Raw genomic sequence first — 19,899 nt, forward strand, 5'->3', positions numbered from 1 at the left:
ATGTAAATTACGACATCGCAAACAACATCATGTTCTATAACGTGTTAAATTCCAATAGCACTAAACACAAAGCCGACACGTAATTCCATAATCTGGTTTTCCCGAGTACTGTAGTTGAAGTTTCACATCTTTCACTGACACTGTGAGCAGTGAAGAGTTTTTTGATTTTTTACAGGTCTTGAGAAATCCTGAAATCGAATTTGGAAATAGCTTCTAAAATAAAGTAAAGCGGCATTGTTTGATTATAACAATTTCGGCTTCAGTGCTCTAATAATTAAGAAACATTTAATCTTGGCTGGCAAAGATGTCGGTGGTGCGAATACGAGTTTAATTTGCAGTAGTTGGGACGCTGGGACATTTCAGAGTAGCCTTCAAAAGCTGGGCACTGAAAATGAATGGGTCATCTTAATTAATGTAGTTATTCTGTATGATACCTTTTCTTCACAGTACCAGTATTGGCGTTTGTACCAGGCAGTTTTTTTTTCAGTGGTTCGTATTTTGCCGAATTAGATATTAGTAAAGTATGTTATTGGGAAAGTCATTGGAGCGACCAATGGTTCAATAGCATCTCCAGAACCATTCAAGCGACAGTAGAAAGTATTGTTGTTTATGTCCATAAACGACCGGAAATTCATAAGAAATAATTCATAGGAGTAAATTATACATACATAATTTTGTCATGAAGATCATGGTGATTACTTTTTATTTATTCATTAATTCAGTCAGTATTTATCGGATTAAAGATGCATATCACCCACTCATACAATTATTCCTATCAAGAGGACCGGGCTCATTCATAGAATCAGAAAAGAGGTAGAACACAACTTGATCTTTTACGAGCACTGAGAATAAGAACAGAACATGGGACTCATTAATTATCGTCATATTCTTCTGAAATGTTAAGCGCGTCTGTGTTATATTGATAATTTGTTATGTGTATTTCGTTATAGATGTGTGCTATGTATATGTATTGTCGTGCAACGAAATTTTTTTATAAGCGGCAAGTACAAGTAGTTCCTGGGTATGATATCGATTATAAACTGTCATCATAGATAATTTTGCTAATCTGTAATGTCGCCAGCCAAATTAGCTAAACTGCACTATCACCAATTCACAATACAACCAAATTAGCTGACCTGTACAATCTTCAATTCATGAAATAGCTAATTTGTTAACCTACACCGATGTCCATATCAGCTAATAAAGCTTACATAAATCATTGCCTTATCAATGCTTAGCTAATTTGCTAATTCGCCAATTCAGATACAGCTAATTTATCTATTTTATACCATCGCCAATTATAGGCACGGCTAATTTAGCTATTTTATACCATCGCCAATTATAGGCACGGCTAATTTAGCTATTTTATACCATTGCCAATTCATGACATAGCTAATTTATCTATTTTATACCATCGCCAATTTAGGAACAGCTAATTTAGCTTACTGTACTATTCAGGGCACAGCTATTTTAGCTTACTGTTCTATTCAAGACATAGATAATTAAGCTATTTTATACCATCGCCAATTCAGGCACAACTAATTTAGCTATTTTACATCGCCAATTCATGACATAGCTAATTTATCTATTTTATACCATCGCCAATTCAGGAACAGCTAATTTAGCTATTTTACATCGCCAATTCATGACATAGCTAATTTATCTATTTTATACCATCGCCAATTCAGGAACAGCTAATTTAGCTTACTGTACTATTCAAAGCATATATAATTTATCTATTGCCATTCATAATTCGAGATACAGCTAAATTAAATAACCTATGTCGTCACTAATTCAAGGCACACCTAATGAAGCAAACCGGTACGATCGTCAATTCAAAACAAAACAAACCTGAACGTACCAGAACAAGTCAATACACGGCTAATTCAGTAAAATTTGGCGAGTATGTCAAATATCTAAATGGCGGTCTACCCAACTAAAACAAGAAAACGGGTGTGTCGTGTTTTGCTAAATCCCAATTCTAATATTAACATTAGCATAGTGGTGTCCGCCACAAAGAGATACCAGCTACTTTGAAAACACACTGCTCGGATATCGGAGAAGGATTACCAAGAGTGCGGCAAAATACCATCTGTTCTTCTTTCAGAGACCGATCATACATTACATTGAAGGTCAGGCCCGAGGTCAGCCTCGAACAATTTTGGAAAGAGAGATAGGGGATCTTCTAACCATTATGTATTTGGAATGGAAAGTTTCGAACAAAACACACTCTGACTGTGGTCACGGATTTGCCAGTACTCCCACGAACAGTTTATAGGTATTTGTGAATGCTTGTTTGTAATCTAAATGTTGCGGTGCATGTCTCTATAGTAAAAACAGGTTGTATTGTATTGTGATATTTTTGCCGGGTTATCCGCTGTATGTGGCTTTCAAAAATCCTTGGCCAAAAAAATAGATCTTATTTCAATGACATTGACCTTTCTCTAGACTGGCTTCAATTTCCTCACGATAAATAATTAAAAAGGTCTTTACAAAACTTCATGATGGTTTCGCGTAAACATCGTCATTTCTCAAACAAGTCGTAAATTTTGAGGCTAGTACAACTTTTAGATTTATAGTGAAACAAAATCTAATCATCCCAACTGGAGCCAGACTAACTTTCCCCGTCCACATCTAGGTGTTATATAAAGGGGCCTACGTGGTAGGATTTCACTATTATGTGAAGCACACGATTTTTTTTTTTTTACAAACAGTGACGTACAAGTTGGCAAATGTTCAGTACCGAGAGCTCTTCTCTTATGCGCCCCGTGGTTCGTGTTATCTGATGGTGTCACTTGACAAACTAGTGCCGGTGTCATAGGTCATCAAACATAGAGTCTGTTCTGTATCTGAACGCTGCACGCGATGGCATAACTTCACAGAGTGTTCACACTGTCATCCGCTGTCATCATAGTAGATGGGAACATTTCCCACATTTTTCGTCCAGTCTGCTGTCAACAATGATAAATGTAATCGACGGATTGGCAAATCTGTACTGTTTGAGCTAGGGAGCTTCAGCTCTTCCCCGTCTATCGTTTCCCATTGATGATAAATTATTGAAGCATTCTCGGGTGTCATTCTATGGTCCATACAGATGACCTCCTCGGTGCATTGAATTGAATGAGAATTCACATATTTCTAAATGTGTTGTAATTTATATTAAAACACACGCAGAACACATCGACGAGGAGAAAATAACCATAATAAATTAGACATTACAATTGAATACATGCTTGTTCTATAACCTTATAATTAATTATATTACTTTATTTTTGTTTCACCTTATGTTTTTATTTTTGTAGCGCATTACTAATGTATTTGTTTGCATTTTGTAATATGTTTTTGTTAGATTTACTAACATTGTGATAACCTATTAAATCAGGCAACTGGGATACGACTCAAGTTACTTGCTAGACTTTTAATCCACCGTTACCAGTCAGTGTCCAAATATTTACGGGAGTGTTTCATATTCACGATGTCTATTACGGATGTGCGCGCGCAGCTAGCTTCTGTATGAGCTCCTCCCAGTCGTATTACATACGCTTCATTCCCGCCTCGGCAGACCTGTGTCTGACTCAGACTGATACAGAAAGAAGACATGTTACGCATCAATACATACATGCTTGTTCTACATTTCTTACATATTTACACGCCGTAATTTTGCAAATCCATAAAGTGCACGTTCACTTTCCACAATAATTTAAAAAATATATTCCGGATATCCGGCTGTTGAGCGAAATATTTTATATTTAGGAATAATTTATTGGCGAACGATAGTTAAAAAAAATAAGTCGAAACTTGAAAACAAACACACTATTATTAGCACGTACGAGCATAAATGCGTTAAATGAAATGACAAAGACCTAGGCATTACAATATATTAATTTTCACGTCGGCTCTATTGTGTTCTCTGTTGGGGTTATGCCCAGGCGACGTATGATAACATCTTTCAGGAAAATATAGTTATAGTGCAGCATATGAAAAAACTTGGGAATCTAGTTCGCGTAGTATATCTGATAAATGAGCAAATATCTCCTACCACGACGATGTTAATATTTGAACTGTTATAGTAAAACGCGCAATAGCTGAGAGCAAAGACAAAGGAAATTGGCTGACAAAGAACGTTTAGGACTGACAAAACGATAGGATTTCCTAATACCGGTGAGTGCGGGCGCACACAGTTATCCGCGAAGCGCGTAATGAAAATAAACCTACACATGCACATCCGGGCTTTCATTGTTAGATCGAGCTCAATGCTTGTGTGTGTGAAAATTGAACAGTGCAATCTATCATCAAAAACGGACAGTTATCATTCATAGAATATTCTTCAATTTTGCTTACTTATTTTACATCGTGTCTCAACAGTGTACGCCGAATTAAGCGGTAACTGGTGGACCGATACGGTATTTACAACGCGATCAATACAGCTGTGGAGCGAGCGTGATTTCACATCTGTTTTGTTGTACACTGCCGAGTCCGAGCTCCGTTGTTGTTGAAGATGGCGACTAAAGAAGTGACGATACCGGGACTCGATATCAGTTTCCTGACCGAAAAGAACACACAACAGGACTGTCTTACCCTCAAGGCGAGAGAAACTAATACAACGGAACCCACCGATCCAAAGGAAAACGTCGTGAACGGTCAAGATGAGCCAGACAAGGGCGAGGAAACGAAAGGAGATTCGAAGGTAGGTCCACATAACCACAACGAACCAGCGTACATAGGGCAACTCTAAACGTTCGGCGATCAAACCATCTGTCGCGTGCAACGTTTGTAATATCTTTTCGATTACTCGTGCAGTACACCAGTTTTGGCAATATCCTACTATTTTGATGAGAATGATTTATGATTATTTTTCTGACAAATGGTCTGCTTAAAAAAATGTCCACGGCAACACATGTGGGATGCGATGCACATCCATATGTGAAGTACACTTTCGATATCGCATGGTGGATTTCCCTGCAAATATTTACACGACGAATGTATTTACGAGTGATAACCTGATTCAGTATTATACGTAGTTTATTGCCACTGAATATTTGTCGGTGTCTGTCACAGTTTGCGGTGCGATGACTGTGAAACACTGATATATGCACGGTAACTAGAACAATGGCCATATTATAATACTGTTCTTGCTGTTCAGTATGACAAGACAGGAAGTCGTCATGATGTTATTTTTTTTTACTAAGAGTGACTTTAAACAACACGAGTATATCCAATTCAATTTTACTGATTTTACTTTAATATTTTGTGAGGTTATTCTGTAAATTGTAAAAAAGAAGAAGATATAAATAATTGTTGTTATATATTCATATGTAAATTTTTTGAGGAAGTACAATATTGCATTACTAGTAATAATAATCCCACAATATGTTAGGTACTGAATCTGAATGGCATTTGTAAAATGGCTGAATGACTATGAATAGTTCCGTGTTCGATACTGTCTTGCAGAGGTCAATAAAGTGGTTTGTTGGAAGTGAATGAAAAGTTCACCCTAGCTTGTCAAAGTGCTGACACAATACCCCACACAGATGGCTTTGTCTTGTATTGGAGGGGGGGGGTAGTCAAATGTGTGCCATACAAGACCTGTCTTTGTTCTGTAATCAGTGCTCTCCACCCCTATTGGTTAACTCCAAAGGTTCCCCCTATATCATACCAGCTAGTGTAAATTTGGTTTATTCCAGAAATGTGGTAGGGGTGTATGTCTAGTGTGACTAGTAAGCTGAAGAGCTAACCATTCTCCACGACACTACTCAGTAGTAACACTCAGTTGTGTTATCGTTTTTGATACTGAACTTTTAAATTCCTTGGAATGGCAGGTGAAACCAATTTTAAGCTATTAGCTGCAGCACTTTGTTATCTGTCACAAAGAAACAAGTCTTGTTTCAGAAGGACAATAAGTATTCCTTGATATCAAGGAAAGCCTGTATTTGATAGATTTGTTTATATTAGGGCTTACCTAGTACCACATGATTCAACCAACTGTCAGTCTGTGAGTGAAGTGTGTGGTTGTTATAAAAAGTGTTGATATTGTGGAGATAAAAGAAGTCATGTACTTTGCCTTTATTTTTTTTTTAACAACCACTAACAGGCAAGTACTTCAAGAGCTTGATAATAGAGTGATCTTTTACGACCCCATGTTTTATTTGGCAACCATAACAATGACATTTTGACAAGCAAAAATGTGGTAGTGGATGTACCTATATCTATTCGTCTCTGCCCTTTCTATTGTACTGTCTGTCACATAAACATAGGTTTGATTATGATTTCTGTCCTCTGTACACCCTCCTGACACGCTTTACTGTGACTTCTTCCCACCTATACATTGTCCACAAAGTTATCATAATAAAAACATTCCTAACTCTATTCTTTGCGCAAACTGATGCCATATTTCACGTTGTATTGCACGTGGCTGGGGTCTACTGGTCTTTTAAAAAAGCAAATTGGTCACCCAACTATATTCCAGGACTCGCTGCAGTGTGTGTGTGTGCTTTCTTAATATACAGTGGTCTCATTTTCAAATTAACAAGCCTTACAACGAGACACTTGAATCTGTACAATGTGTTAATGTTGATATAGGTTCACCTACACAGATAAAAACATGGCAGGGGTCAACGTATAATTTGTCTGCTGACACAGTGCAGTGGTGGGTGTCCAGCACAGTATATGTGTTCTCCATATCCCTCCCACCAACTCAAATTACATATTCCATGTTCAGTTTTGCACATATGTATGTGACCCTGGCTACTATCGGTAGTACTTAGCTGCTCTGTGATTTGTATAAAGTCTTCTTTGCAAATATAGGACGATGTGAAGTAGATATATCGAATGCCAGGGCATAGTAAAGAAGCTCTATTGTTTGAAAGTATCCCAAGACTCAGTCACTGCTGAAAGTAAAAGAAATAATAAGGGCTAGTATGAATGTTTACTGTAGTGAATTACAAGTAAGGTCGCAACATATACAATATGGCAGCTGAGTAGAATCTGACCATGTCATATTTCAGCAGTATACATGTACATTTATATTTTATGACTGAAAAAAAAAAAAAAAAAATTTGTTTTCAGTCTGCAGGGCTGGCTTTATTTCCAATCTCTTTCAAGGTCAGTTATTTCCTGAGCTTAAGATGTCTCAATATTCTTGGCTGGTAATTTCTGAGTCAGTAGTAACACCTTGGATTCCCATTGTGTGTTATTCAGCGTTGAGTGGAACATGACAATGATCAGCTAAGGGATAGCCGTCCAGACGTTATACAATGGCTCTGTATTTTTATTTTAGAAGGCAATCAAAGGTCATTTTGTTACACATCAGTTGACAATGAAACAGTTAGATTTATAAACAGACATGAGTATTTGTATCGAAACCATCTCAGGCTGGATGGTTTTATAAAAAAAACCAGAATACTGCCCAGTCAACTCACTGGCAGCCATTTTGAATTTCTGAAATGACTTCCAGTAAGGAGGTTGTATATAGAAACCATACCCCTATCTTTTTAAGTCTGGCTTACTATAAATAAACTGTTATTGTTAATCAAATTTATAGCCCTCATAAGTTTTACTTAGAAGGGGGGCTGAGTCCCCCTTACCCTCATATCCCACAATAAACGACAAATGTGAGCAATTCCAATTCGCCAGATGGTTATTGTTATGTCTTAAATTTGGTGGGAACATTTATTTTGTCACTATTGTCATAGATATGTAGCTTTAGTTTGTTGTATTATTGTGCGACAGTGTTGTCTTTGATCGTGATAAGATATGGGGGTCGGGGGCTGTGACCTTTCAGAATACATTCCAAGCTGGTTTACGCTATATTTATTTTAAACAACTTACAGCTCCTCAAACTTGAACATAACCATGTATATAGACTGTTACAATTGTAACATGCCAGTATGGTTTCGGCTATCGATTGTTTCTTGCACTGGGGTAGTCAACAGTACCAACCATTGTTATCTCGTTGCTGGGCATGAAAAAGAAATAAACTCCATTAAAACAGTCGGTTATTTCGCAGGTTAGGGTGTGAATGGGTAGCTGTCATATCGGGGGATATCCCCTCTCTAAAGACTGTAAAGTTTGTTTTGTTAGTGAAGTTTCATTCTGCTCAATTACACCTAATACACGTCCTTTATATTAGTAATAACATTAAATAAATTCTTGATTATGTCGCGCGCAGGCTGCTGCTGGGTCACAGGTGTACCACATTATTGTTATCAATGAATTCCGACGTATGTTGAACAGCGATGTGCTATGTATTGTGGTCTCAATATTTTGTGTTCATGTACTTATCCTCGTTCTCATTAAAAAAAAAAAAACTTCAATAAATCTTTAATTAATATTTAATTTTTGTGGTGGACTGGAAAACACGACATACGTAAGTGCGTTTGTGTAAAGAATAAAATAGAACTTATTTATAAAGAAATGAATGACTTTACTAGCATCGTGCGAAAAAAAGTCATGTTCTGGCAGATCGGATAAATTTATTATTGAAATTTCCAGTCCAGTTTTAGGAGTTCCCCTCTGTTTCCTGTGTAATTTTCAGTTTCATTTTATTAAAGCATTGTTTGTATTGATGCTTGAATACCTCTGAATAAAATAAAATATATGCATGTTTTTTATTAATTTCCGGGTTTAATGGCAGTTTTTGTTAAGTTGTCTGCTACCAACAAGTCTCTTTACATGTTTATGAAAGTATCTCATTCTGTTCAGCAAAAATTAATGTTTTTTTCCCCTATCATAATGAATTCTTGTTAAAACAAGTATTTTTGATGTTTTGTCTCTGGTTGTTTTAGTTATATTTTTTCCTTTACGATATTGCCCATATTAATTAATTAGTTTTTATGGAAACAATAAAATAAAGTTCTATTAATCTATTCATTTCATGTTTTTACTATTAAATTTAATTACCAATTTTTTTAATTGACATTGGATTGTACAAGGCTTTTTGCTTCTCTATGATGGATGTAAGTAGAATAAAACAGTTTTCGCCTCTTAAAAAATGTTCAATAAAACATGATATTCTCAGAAATTAGGATAAAATATTGACAAATTTTGATGATGTGATATGGCTACTGACTGGGAGACATTATTATTCATTAGTATATGCTAGCCATATCTGAACATCAGTAATTCACCTCCAAGCCCTGGAAAAAATAGTACAGTCGCTAATAATATTTTTGTTTTGTCTATAAGCTTTTTGAAAATTAAAATAATTTGCATTTTGTTGGCCGTGAATAAATGACTATTACGACTATTATTCAAGCAACAACCATGTTTGGTTTGCACTGATTTATTTATTGGAATGTAAGTCTCGGATGGATCTATGTAGTTGTTGTTCAGTAAGACCTGTCTATCATCGTTTTATGTTGTTTTTTACGGCTGTGTTCTAGGCTGAAATACTATGTAAGGTTGTGGGAGGTGAAATTGACATCCTCATTATAGCTTAATTAAGAGTAACCATTAAAATGCTATTCATCTTAAAGTAGTTGGGTAGACCACCGAATTTACACGGCACAAATAACGAGTATCTTTTGTGTGGCACTTAGTCGTAGAACATGTCCAGGACTCTATTGTTGTTACCTTTCCTATTGTTACGGAGCTCTATCACCTAGGCGTCCAGTGCTTTCAATTCATACTATGTTGGTAAAATCAAAGAGGTCGTGTGCCTCGGGTGTTTGGGGGAATAATACCAAACGCAATCGTCAAAAGAAAGAAAGAAAAAAGGTTTATTTCGCCAATGTTTATGAAGAGTGTAGCTATATTAGAACACGTTCAGACTTGGTCATTCATTTGCTCGCTACTCCTACCTCAGTAACGTTTTCATGTAAGTGTGTGTTTTTTCTCTCGGTATTGTTGGTTTTAAATTGGTGTTGATCCTTACAATATTCTAACCTTTTTGTTGCCGAGTTGCTTTACCAATATTTAATATTCGCTTAAAATTGTTGAATTGCTCCTGAAATGTTTGGTAATTTTTGGGTGTTCTCAGGGATTACTAATATTTCAAACCCCATTGAAAATTTCACCTCAACAGAATTTCCTTTTTCCCTGCTATCTCTCAAAAAATGAAGATTTTCTAGGCTTTGTTGGTTTGTTGTATCAATGATACTATCTGCTGATGATATTCTGATAGTTAACAGGCTGTTTTTACTATATAGCCGTTAATCTTGGGACAATGTACTTGTACTTAATGACTATTAATGTCAATCCATGTCCAAAATACACGAATAACAAATTTTTCTGATGAATCAAAAATATTTATTTTTATTTATTTGTCTTTTAAATTCTGTTACAGTTAAAGGAACTGTGGCATTGCATTGCCATTATTTTTCTCACCATTACATTTCCGTGTATTTTTTTTATAATTTTTTTTTTTAATTATGGTTCAAATTCAAATAAATCTCCATTGGCTGTAGTCTTGATCAACAATTTAAACTTTTTTTTTTTTTTTAAATCTGCTGATTTGAGGAAATATCTTTGGTGTGTTCCAGCTGTACTCTGTCCCACTTCTCGTTCGCTGTCTGGAATGTTTCATCTGTGGTGGTCAGTGGTAAAGGAATTTCAATTTTAATAATTTAGGGGAGATAGCTGTCTGCTGTTACAGTGTTATGTATTGATTGATAGGAGAGACAGGTGATGGCAGTAAACAGTCGCTGAATGTCCATATTGGTAGCATTTGTCAACTCTGTGTAGATTTCATGAATGTGCATGAATATTTTATGCTGTTTTGGAGCTTTCTGGATACATTTGATTGTACTTGAGTACTGGGCCTTAGAAAACCACTGAAGCTTGCTGCGACAATGGGAAAGCTTTTAGTGAATGAGCAAATTTTATACAACGTTCTTGTCCAGAGGTGTTTCCTGCTATTGATGTAAACTGAGTGTGTTCCTACGTCCAAACTCAAACCTATTTTTGTAAGGCATATCTATTAATATGGATGTTATTTAGTATTTTTTGAAAAGGGGAAAAACTGAAGACCATATTTTTTAACATACCTTGTTTATGTTTGCTTTGACGCATTTAAAATATGTACTATTAACATCAATTGCTTAATAGCACTATTAATAGTCTTAAATTAAAAAAAAAAATGTAGCCATTTTTAATTATATACATGTCGTTTATAGCATCTAATTAAAGTGAAATTAATTATTTTTAATTATTAAAAGCAAAATTGCTGTCCAATGCAGTAGAATTGACTTAAATGGTGTCATTCCCATGCTGGGTTGCCGGGGGACATGTCAGATGTCGTACCGTTTTCCCTCTATCTTATAGTGTTATGAATAAAGTCATAATTTCAAGCCATGTCTGCCAACAGAATGGTCATGTGACTTGTCATGTTTGTGCTCTTGTGATTAATTGCAATCTTCTGATCATGCAAGCTACCCCAATAGACAAGTGAACGGTGTCCGCAGCTGATGCAAGTCTGGAGAATTCTCCTCTTTTAATAAACTTGAAAGCTTTTTAGATTTATTTAATTACATTTTGTGCTTAGCGCGATTTTGAGTCATGCTGACCGAACAGGGATTTGTATTTACATTTGTATAATATATGTATATTTTTATTCATCATTGCATCTTTATTTCCTCCAGAATCTGAAGTCCACTTCAGTGTCCTCATCTATCAGAATTGTTGCCATGGCAACTCATCTTTTCCTTGCAGGATGAGTTCTGTTTTCAATTTGTTAATTCCTAAATAAGCACCTAATTTTGGTTCCGGGATTCTATTAAATTCCTGTTAGCAGTTTAATTTGTATTTTTTTTTTTTTTTCATATGTGATACGTATGGAGTTGCTCAGTGTGATGCCATTACCTTTCATGCCTGAATGCTTTGATCGATTGTAATATGAATGACCTGCACCCCACACGCACTGCACTCCAATGTCTATCAGCTCACCGGGTATATGAATTGAGGTCAGTGAATGGGATGACCCTCTGCAATTCATCGTGCCCCTCCCATCCACACACACATTTGCATCCCCTTTCATTATATTGCCATTTACATTTCAATGTTTATTTGTTAAGCAAATTCTCCTGGGGAATTTGTTTGTATATTTGACCTCATTCTAAACAGTTGATGATGTTGAAGATATTTTCCATCCCATTCATGTTTTCATTATTTCAGTTTCTGTTAAATACATTATGGTTTCGGTTTTCGTATTGGCCAATTTTCAATTCAATACCCAGGCCACCAAGACACAATAGAGAAATCGCCATGTCTTTGTTTCCATAGAAACAAGCTTGGATATCCCCTATTTTTTTTGTTGAGGTTATTCACATTTTGTTTAATTAATGTCGGTGTTCTCTCTCTGCATTGTAAATTTCATTTGCTCTGAGGTACATCATTCAAGATAAAGCATATTTGAAAAATTGAACAAGCCCCACTATTTTTAGTGAACAATGTTACTAAGATTAGAGATAAAGCTATCAGCATCTCTTTACGGATGTTCCGTATTGAATGTTTCCTGGGCTGATAATGGTTGTTGGTGCAGTACGCCGCCGAGTAATGATAAAATTGCTTGTCACGCAGTCTGAATGATCATCCTCGTATACGATAAGAACTATATAGTTGCGTCAACAGCTGGAGTCTGGAATATATTTTTAAGGTGGTTATTCAAACGGAACTAGAAAAATTCAACCTTCATTGTTTTAGATGTACTGTTAAGTTTGAACTTTAGTAATCTTTCAGACCTGTAATTGAAATAAAATTATTTGGTCCAAGCAAATTATTGATGTGCAAACTGGTTAAAATATATGTCCTGTTTCAGATGCGATGAATACAAAGTATGATACGTTCATGTATTATTTTAGCACATGGTATACAGCTGCGAAGTTTAGATCTAAATCACATACTTTTTTCAGTCAGTTTTCTTAAATTTACAGTCTCATTTGGTGCTCAGTTTAGACAGTTTTCCTTGTATTTTGGGTCTAGTATTGGCACAGCTTGAATAAATGTCAATCCAGACTGGAATTTCAAACTATTCCAGAATTTACCGTGTGTTGTCGCTACGTGATTGTTATGACGTGCATGGATAAATCAAGCAACCGTGGTAATGAGACTGAAAACTGATAAAATTATAATTACAACGACTTCATTACCTTGTTTTACCATTAGACTTGGAATAACTATGGTACTGAATTCTAAATGACAAACTGCAAATTACTAATTTTCTCATAGATTAATTAATATTTCAAAACATACATGCTTTGCAACGTTGAATTACTAGATTCAATCATATGTTTTTTTTACTAAACTCCCATAGAACTAAGAAGTTCTAATCAGTACCGTAAAATCTGTATTAGAAGCCGCATCCTTAATAGAAGTCGCACCCATTCTTTTTGAATAATTAAGAACCAAAAATTCCCCATTTCTCATATGTGTAGATGCTCTAATAGAAGCCGCATCCCCTCTGTTGCATTGTACCATTTTAATAGAAGCCGTGGTTTCTAATACAGATTTTACAGTACTCAGTGACAAGTTGGGTGCCCAAACTCGCATAAATAGTATTTCAGCATATCCTAAAATTAGTTGTAGCTTTGTATTTCTATAAATGTACATTTAATTGCTTCTACCGGTATTGCTCCTGATGCAGGAAACATGGTAATGATAATATCATCGTTAATTCCTGGTCAACTCCAATTTCTATATGTATAAATTTTATACACTACTTATTCTGAGTTGCGTCATTACGACATATAAGCTAGAAACGTTGTAAAAATTCATCATATGTATGTATTTTGCAAATCGAATGTGTTGCCCATGAGGCGTTATTCTAGGTGATAATGATCTCCACGGCAAAGTAATAAAGAATAATGCCCTGTTGTTCCTTGGATACCCAACCTGAAAGGTAAATCACCCTTATACATGTACATTGTATATAAAAAAAAAAACCTTGTTAATAATTACCAACAATCTGTTTTTTAGTTGTAGAAAGCTCAATGTTGTGGATGCACTATTATTTATAGCATTTGGAAATTTGATGTTTCTGTCGTGACAGTGTTGACTCTGGCTTAATAGGTCTATATATTTTCATCTTAATAGGACGTAGTCGTAATTTAGATGCAGTGTCCTCATCTGTGTTTGTACATAGCTGGGAGCAGGCTCCTTTCGCTTGTTCTAATATTGGATAATTACAATAATTTTTTTTTTTAGCCATCTGATGTATTTTTTGTGAATTTTAGCTGTAAGGCGTATATGCATGACTTGGTTTTTGTTTTAATTGGTCACATACGCTGTAATATTTGCTGTGTAACTGTATCTGGGTTTTTTTTCTGTAATTTGTTGGGTTTGGGATGGCTTTTAGCCTGTATGTAATTTGTAATAATAAACCTAATTTTCGTGGAAAAATAACCACAGAAGCCTGCTTGCTTACTCCATGATGTGTCACTGATGTAAACTGTGACGTCTTTGTAGACTGCCAAAACAAGGATTCAAATCTATTCTGCTTTTACAATTGTATTCCTTCACAGAATGTGTAACTTTGTGCGGGTCAGCAAGATAACCCCACCTGTGACTTTTATAAATTGATCAAGCGCAGAAAATTTAGATTATTCTGATAAGGTGATGTAATCACTTCCTGCCGGTTCAGGTAAGGGAATCCAGAGAAATAGAGACAAGTGAAAGGGTAGGCTTACTCTGACCTTTCACTTCCCTAACCCTATTTTTTTTAGATTTATTGATATTTGTACTATACTTAAATTTCATGCTGTGTCTGTATATACTCTATCTCAGTATTTAATGGTGATATCATTTGGTTTGATTGTCATACTCACTTTCACTGTACATGTAGGTGACTGACCCTGTCATTCAAAAACAGCAATACCAGTTTCAGACTGGTATTTGCTTTTTTAGTGTCTGTATAAAATCTATTGCAAATTTTATTCAGTTATCACTAAATCAGAATCAATATCTAGCATACGCAACATATAAATACACAATGTGTTTTAGACATGAAATTCGAACATGCGTTTTGCAACAATGAGGAATTCTATTGTTTAAAGTTAGTAAATAAATAGATGTAGAATGAATTGAATTTTCTCAATTTCTATAAATATTTTTTACTTTAAAAAAGAAAGAAAAAAAGAATGCGTCATAGTGTATGTTGTATTGTTTTGTTGAGTCATGTTGTGGCTTCGTGCAGTGTTCTATTTATGCCTATATCGTACCAGTAAAAAAAAAAACATGAACAGGAGATAAAAAATAATCCAAGTAAGCGGTTGATAAATTCTGTAAAAGGTCGTAGTAATTTAAATATTGTGCTATATTAGTGTGTTTTTTTTTTAGTATCTTTAGACCGTGACGTACTCAATATTCTGATGGACTTGTATATATTGTGTTTCATATGCTTCATTATATTTTCTCGTGAACAAAAAACCAAACAAAAATAATCTTTAAACAAGCATGCCCATAATTTTCTATGGCTTCTTTGGATTCACAACATAGATTTTTTTTTTTGGATGCGTGGGTGATATTGAACCAAATAGACATCATATCCCGCAGCTTTCTCATTTACCTCCCCTAGGAAAAGGATCGAATCTCTTTGAAATTATTTGCTGTTATTATTGAGAGCATTATGCCCATGCTTGGGGAGGCAGGGTTGTTTTGTTATGAATACACAGTGTTGGTGGCTGGGCTCTCTCTATAGATCACAACCAGTGTCCAAAGTGACCTTTGAAAAAAAAAAAGTGACAGGTGGAAAAATGTAATTGTTCTTTTTTTTATATTTCCTGTTTATTAAAATAAATTAACTAACACATAATGAAAATAGGATTTACAATCAGAAACTTTAGCCTCAAATGCTCATGGGATACATCCTATAACAAAATCCAAGATGGTGGAGAGAAAAAACTAAAACTTCAAAGGAAAACATGTGCATTATTACATGTATTCAATATATCTACTTCAGTATTGTATTTGACTTTGTCATTAGCTGAATTCTAATTTTACTCCTTATATGCAGAGTTCAACATTGAATGTCTCTTTCACAAACTAGGCAGGCAATATCCATGCAACATCAAATCCACTAAAACCAGTTAATAATGCATGGCAAACAAACATTGGTGACTGATGAAAAATGGCATATTTGTGTACAGTTATTTCTAGATGCAGACCCTAGCATGTCTACAAACAAGGGTCACAAAGCAAAGCAGCGACAGGAAGAGCAATAAGATTTAATAAAAAATCACAAATCATGGCAGCTGCTTCTGGAAAGTTTTTAATTTCGATTGCCTTCCTTCATTTTGTTACGTTTTCCGAAAAAACAAGGAAATTAAACAACTCTTGCTTTTCATATGCAAAGTGCAGTTGAAAAGCAGTGTCATATTATATTCTTTGCAATTCCAATCTACTACTTCACCTGTCATCAGCTGTTCTTTATGCAGTTAATTGTTCCCGAGATTATCATAAATTTAATTTTTGAGCTTCACATCCTGGTGGACTGGTTTCCAACTTTTATTGCAAATCTGTTGGGTAATCAAAATATTCTAATGATCAAAAAAATTATAAAAAAAATTCCAATCTGTGAAATCAGTTACCGTATTTGTTCTATTAGAAGCGCAATAGAAGTGCATATAAACCCAAAATAACTTTTGTTGCATACTAAGTCTTTAAAATATTACTTATTCTGAACATAGATACATGTACTTATTTACATTTAGTAGATGTGCTACTAATATAGAAAATACAGTATTATGTGTAGCTTAAAAATGAAAAACAATTTCAATATGGTATTAAATGTACACAGGTTGTACAGTATAATTTAATTCAATTTCTAGACAGCCTGTCTTTAATGCACCAAGGCATGGGAAGCCGAAATCCATTATAAATTGTAATTACGGAATAATTACATTTATAATTACAAACAATCAGTCGGAAATGATGCTGATGTTTGTTTAGCATGAAACTGTCGTAAATGTGCATTTGATGAAGTCACGATTCACCATTCACCAGGTGTTTTATCTTTGTGTGCGTCTTATCAGGCGTGGTACAATACCTAATGTGAATCCCAGTAATGGTCAGGGGCAAATGTGACTAGATTTTATAATAGGGAATTTGGACACAAATTTTCACACAAATTTGTCAATTTCATGAAATTTCAAGTTGATTATATCTGTATAATATTAATTAAGCAGTGTACAATTACAATTATATGTACATGTATTCACTCGTTACATATTGTTGCCATGGTTATATCAGAATTATCTGTTAAGTATTTAGAATCTGTTATCAAATACATTTTGATTGTGAGAGAATATTACATTGATATCTTGTGTGACTACGATAGACAAAATTGTGTGCGTGACAAATCATAATGGTATATTAAAAATTTACATAATTTAAAGTCTGTCGGTCGCTTCTTACGGATGTTGATTTTGAGGACTTTTTTTCCCCTTTAATTACGGTTAGACATGGCATAAATTGAAACCCGGGTTGTCCATCCGAGAGAAGTTTTTTCCTGATCATTGTTATACAATAATATCATCTGTCGAACTTACATCCAGTTGTTTCACCTTTTGTAGATGTCGTCTCTGGGTACCAGGAAACATACACGAACATTGTGGCCTCCCTTTTCTTATGCTAACGTGTAATATATAAACGGGCAATTGGTTTCTTATTGTTAAGATATTCTATGGCAGTCAACGTATGGTTTGATGGACTCGTTCACATAAAACCTTGCGTTCTACAATTCTGTTCTCTATTGTTGGGCACATGTTTAACCTGATGTGCCACAGAAAGGAAAAAAAGGTGCATACCAACTGTCGGTTGTGTTTGCATGTTACTTTGTAGTCACTCAACCGATGATGACATTGTCACACGGATAAAAACAGTAAAAGACTTCACAACGTCAGAGCTGGCAGGTTATGTCATACTGCGCTTCATCTAATTGTGTTTTCTGAATCTAAATTTTTTTGATATTTATGTACAAAAATTTCATTAATTATTCACATTATTCCCTTAGAACACTCACAAAATCGCTCATTAATAATGCATGCAGCCAGTCATGACAGTTTTTAATTTGCACTCAAAACTAAAGTCCTTTATGCTTCACAAAATAACCAAATGTCTTGCAACGTCCATTTTGAATTTGGAAACGAAGAACGGGAACAGTAATAACTTGATCTGAAACCTGAACTTAACGATCTATCAGTAACATTTTTTTTTCAAATTCACTTTAAATCAAGTCTAGAAAACTTATCAATAAAGTCAGATGTGAGTCGGGTGATATTGAGGGCACTATATCAAATATTCATCATTTGAAAACAGCTTGAAATATTGACCTTCCATTGATTCACAACAGACGTTAAGAAAAGTCAGGTGAATGATCTTTTTAACCCTTGCACCTCCATTGTAAACTTTTATAACCTGCTATGTAATTTGGGCTATTTTTTCAGAATCTGTTAGCCATATCCTGTTGATTCAAAAATACGAAAGAAAATTGTGAATCTTTCTCACTGCAAATCTGGCTTTAAGGTAGTTCACTACTATTAAAAAAAATAATTAGATTTCTTACAATGATTCTACAATACAGGATTTTTGTTGCACATTACATTTTCCAGTGATTCAACCAAATGTTCAGTCCATAAGAGTACATTACCAGCAACGACTGATAGCGTCACAGCACTATTTAGCTAAGTGTACATCAACACTACTGGATCACTGCTAGTGTTGGAATTTAGCATCACATACTGAACAGGGACTGAGTAATGTCAGTGCTTGTAATTTATGCAGTTATTCACAAAATATATGGTCACGGAACTAATTTTCAAACAGACATTCAGGAAAAAATCATATGTTGTGGTAAGATATTTGTCATAAGGTATTCTGAAGAAATACATATTTTTCATGAAATGCTACATCAACATGGATTCATTTGGACCTTTTTAAAATATATCTTCAAAAAAAATATACTGATTGAAAAACCTGACAATTTTTGAAAAATATATTTTGATAAATTTGTCGCTATTTACTAGGTCACATGCCGGCAAGTACTCTTGAAAGACAGATTCAATTATGCAGCTAATATTTTGGTGCATTAATTAAAAATTTGTTCGCTTTACATTTAATAAGAACATTTATTAAATCACCAAAAATGATGACAGTTTCAAAATATTTTTGAACGATAGGAATTTAATCATTCATCATGTCCAGTAGTCACTGTGCCTACTAATTTGTTGCTCAGCTGGGTGTCTCCATACAATAGACGAGTTGCAAGTAATAGCGCCCTCAGTCGGGTTCCATTCGAGAATGGAGGGGTTGATTTCTAGCTAGCACAATTTGCTCGTTGGCTTCCCTAGTTCCCGGCGTTCATTTTTACACTAGAACGTGCAAGTTTCCATAGTAACTTGTCTATTGCAGATTTGCTGTTCTCTTTCCCTCCAACCAAACTTTTGATTGACCCCGAAAATGGATATTCAACGAAATTCAATTATCTGCAAGAGCAATTAGATTATCGGGGTATAGCGTTGTTAACACCTTAATGCCTACCTTTCACTGGCTGACAATAAAAAGTAGAGAAAATCACTGTACATTAAATCTCCATTTTCCTCCCGATTACAGATGGCTTACAGGTTGTTCAGTGTTCAAATGATGATAAGTTTATTTAGTGGGTACAGTGGTATACCAAGAGAGTTTAGTGGCCATGTTAGATTTTCAAATGTCATGGCTTCGTATAGACATTTTTCACTGTTTTCCTCAGTTTTGTGCCTGAATATATAAGGTAATATATTTACATATGGATGCATCATAATTGCCATTACTATTACGGTAAAACTATTACAAGTGCATTTCCAATGGAGGCACACTTAAACCAGAAATTGCATTTATTGTATTATTATATGAGATTAATTCAGTACAACTCATTTTTACCATAGAAACACGTCACCCATTTACATCAGTGCCTACGCTTCTACCGTAATA

General features: G+C 34.9%; 1 protein-coding gene across 4 annotated transcripts in view; it reads left to right on the forward strand.

Moving 5' to 3' along the window:
• The first annotated feature begins 4,231 nt into the window (after nucleotides 1-4,231).
• The window catches only part of LOC100371412 (RNA binding protein fox-1 homolog 3-like), an 88,922-nt gene continuing 73,254 nt past the window's right edge, over nucleotides 4,232-19,899 (forward strand). For all 4 annotated transcript variants that reach the window (XR_014930074.1, XM_085502187.1, XM_006816928.3 and 1 more), the window contains exon 1: nucleotides 4,232-4,687. Coding sequence is in view for 3 of the 4 variants with exons in the window: in XM_085502187.1 (XP_085358313.1) it covers nucleotides 4,499-4,687 (189 nt within the window). In the remaining variant the exon portion in view is untranslated. The remainder of the gene's footprint in view (nucleotides 4,688-19,899) is intronic.

Source organism: Saccoglossus kowalevskii, chromosome 8, assembly GCF_978046115.1.
Source record: "Saccoglossus kowalevskii chromosome 8, keSacKowa6.1, whole genome shotgun sequence".
In the NCBI taxonomy this organism is placed as follows: Eukaryota; Metazoa; Hemichordata; class Enteropneusta; family Harrimaniidae; genus Saccoglossus; species Saccoglossus kowalevskii.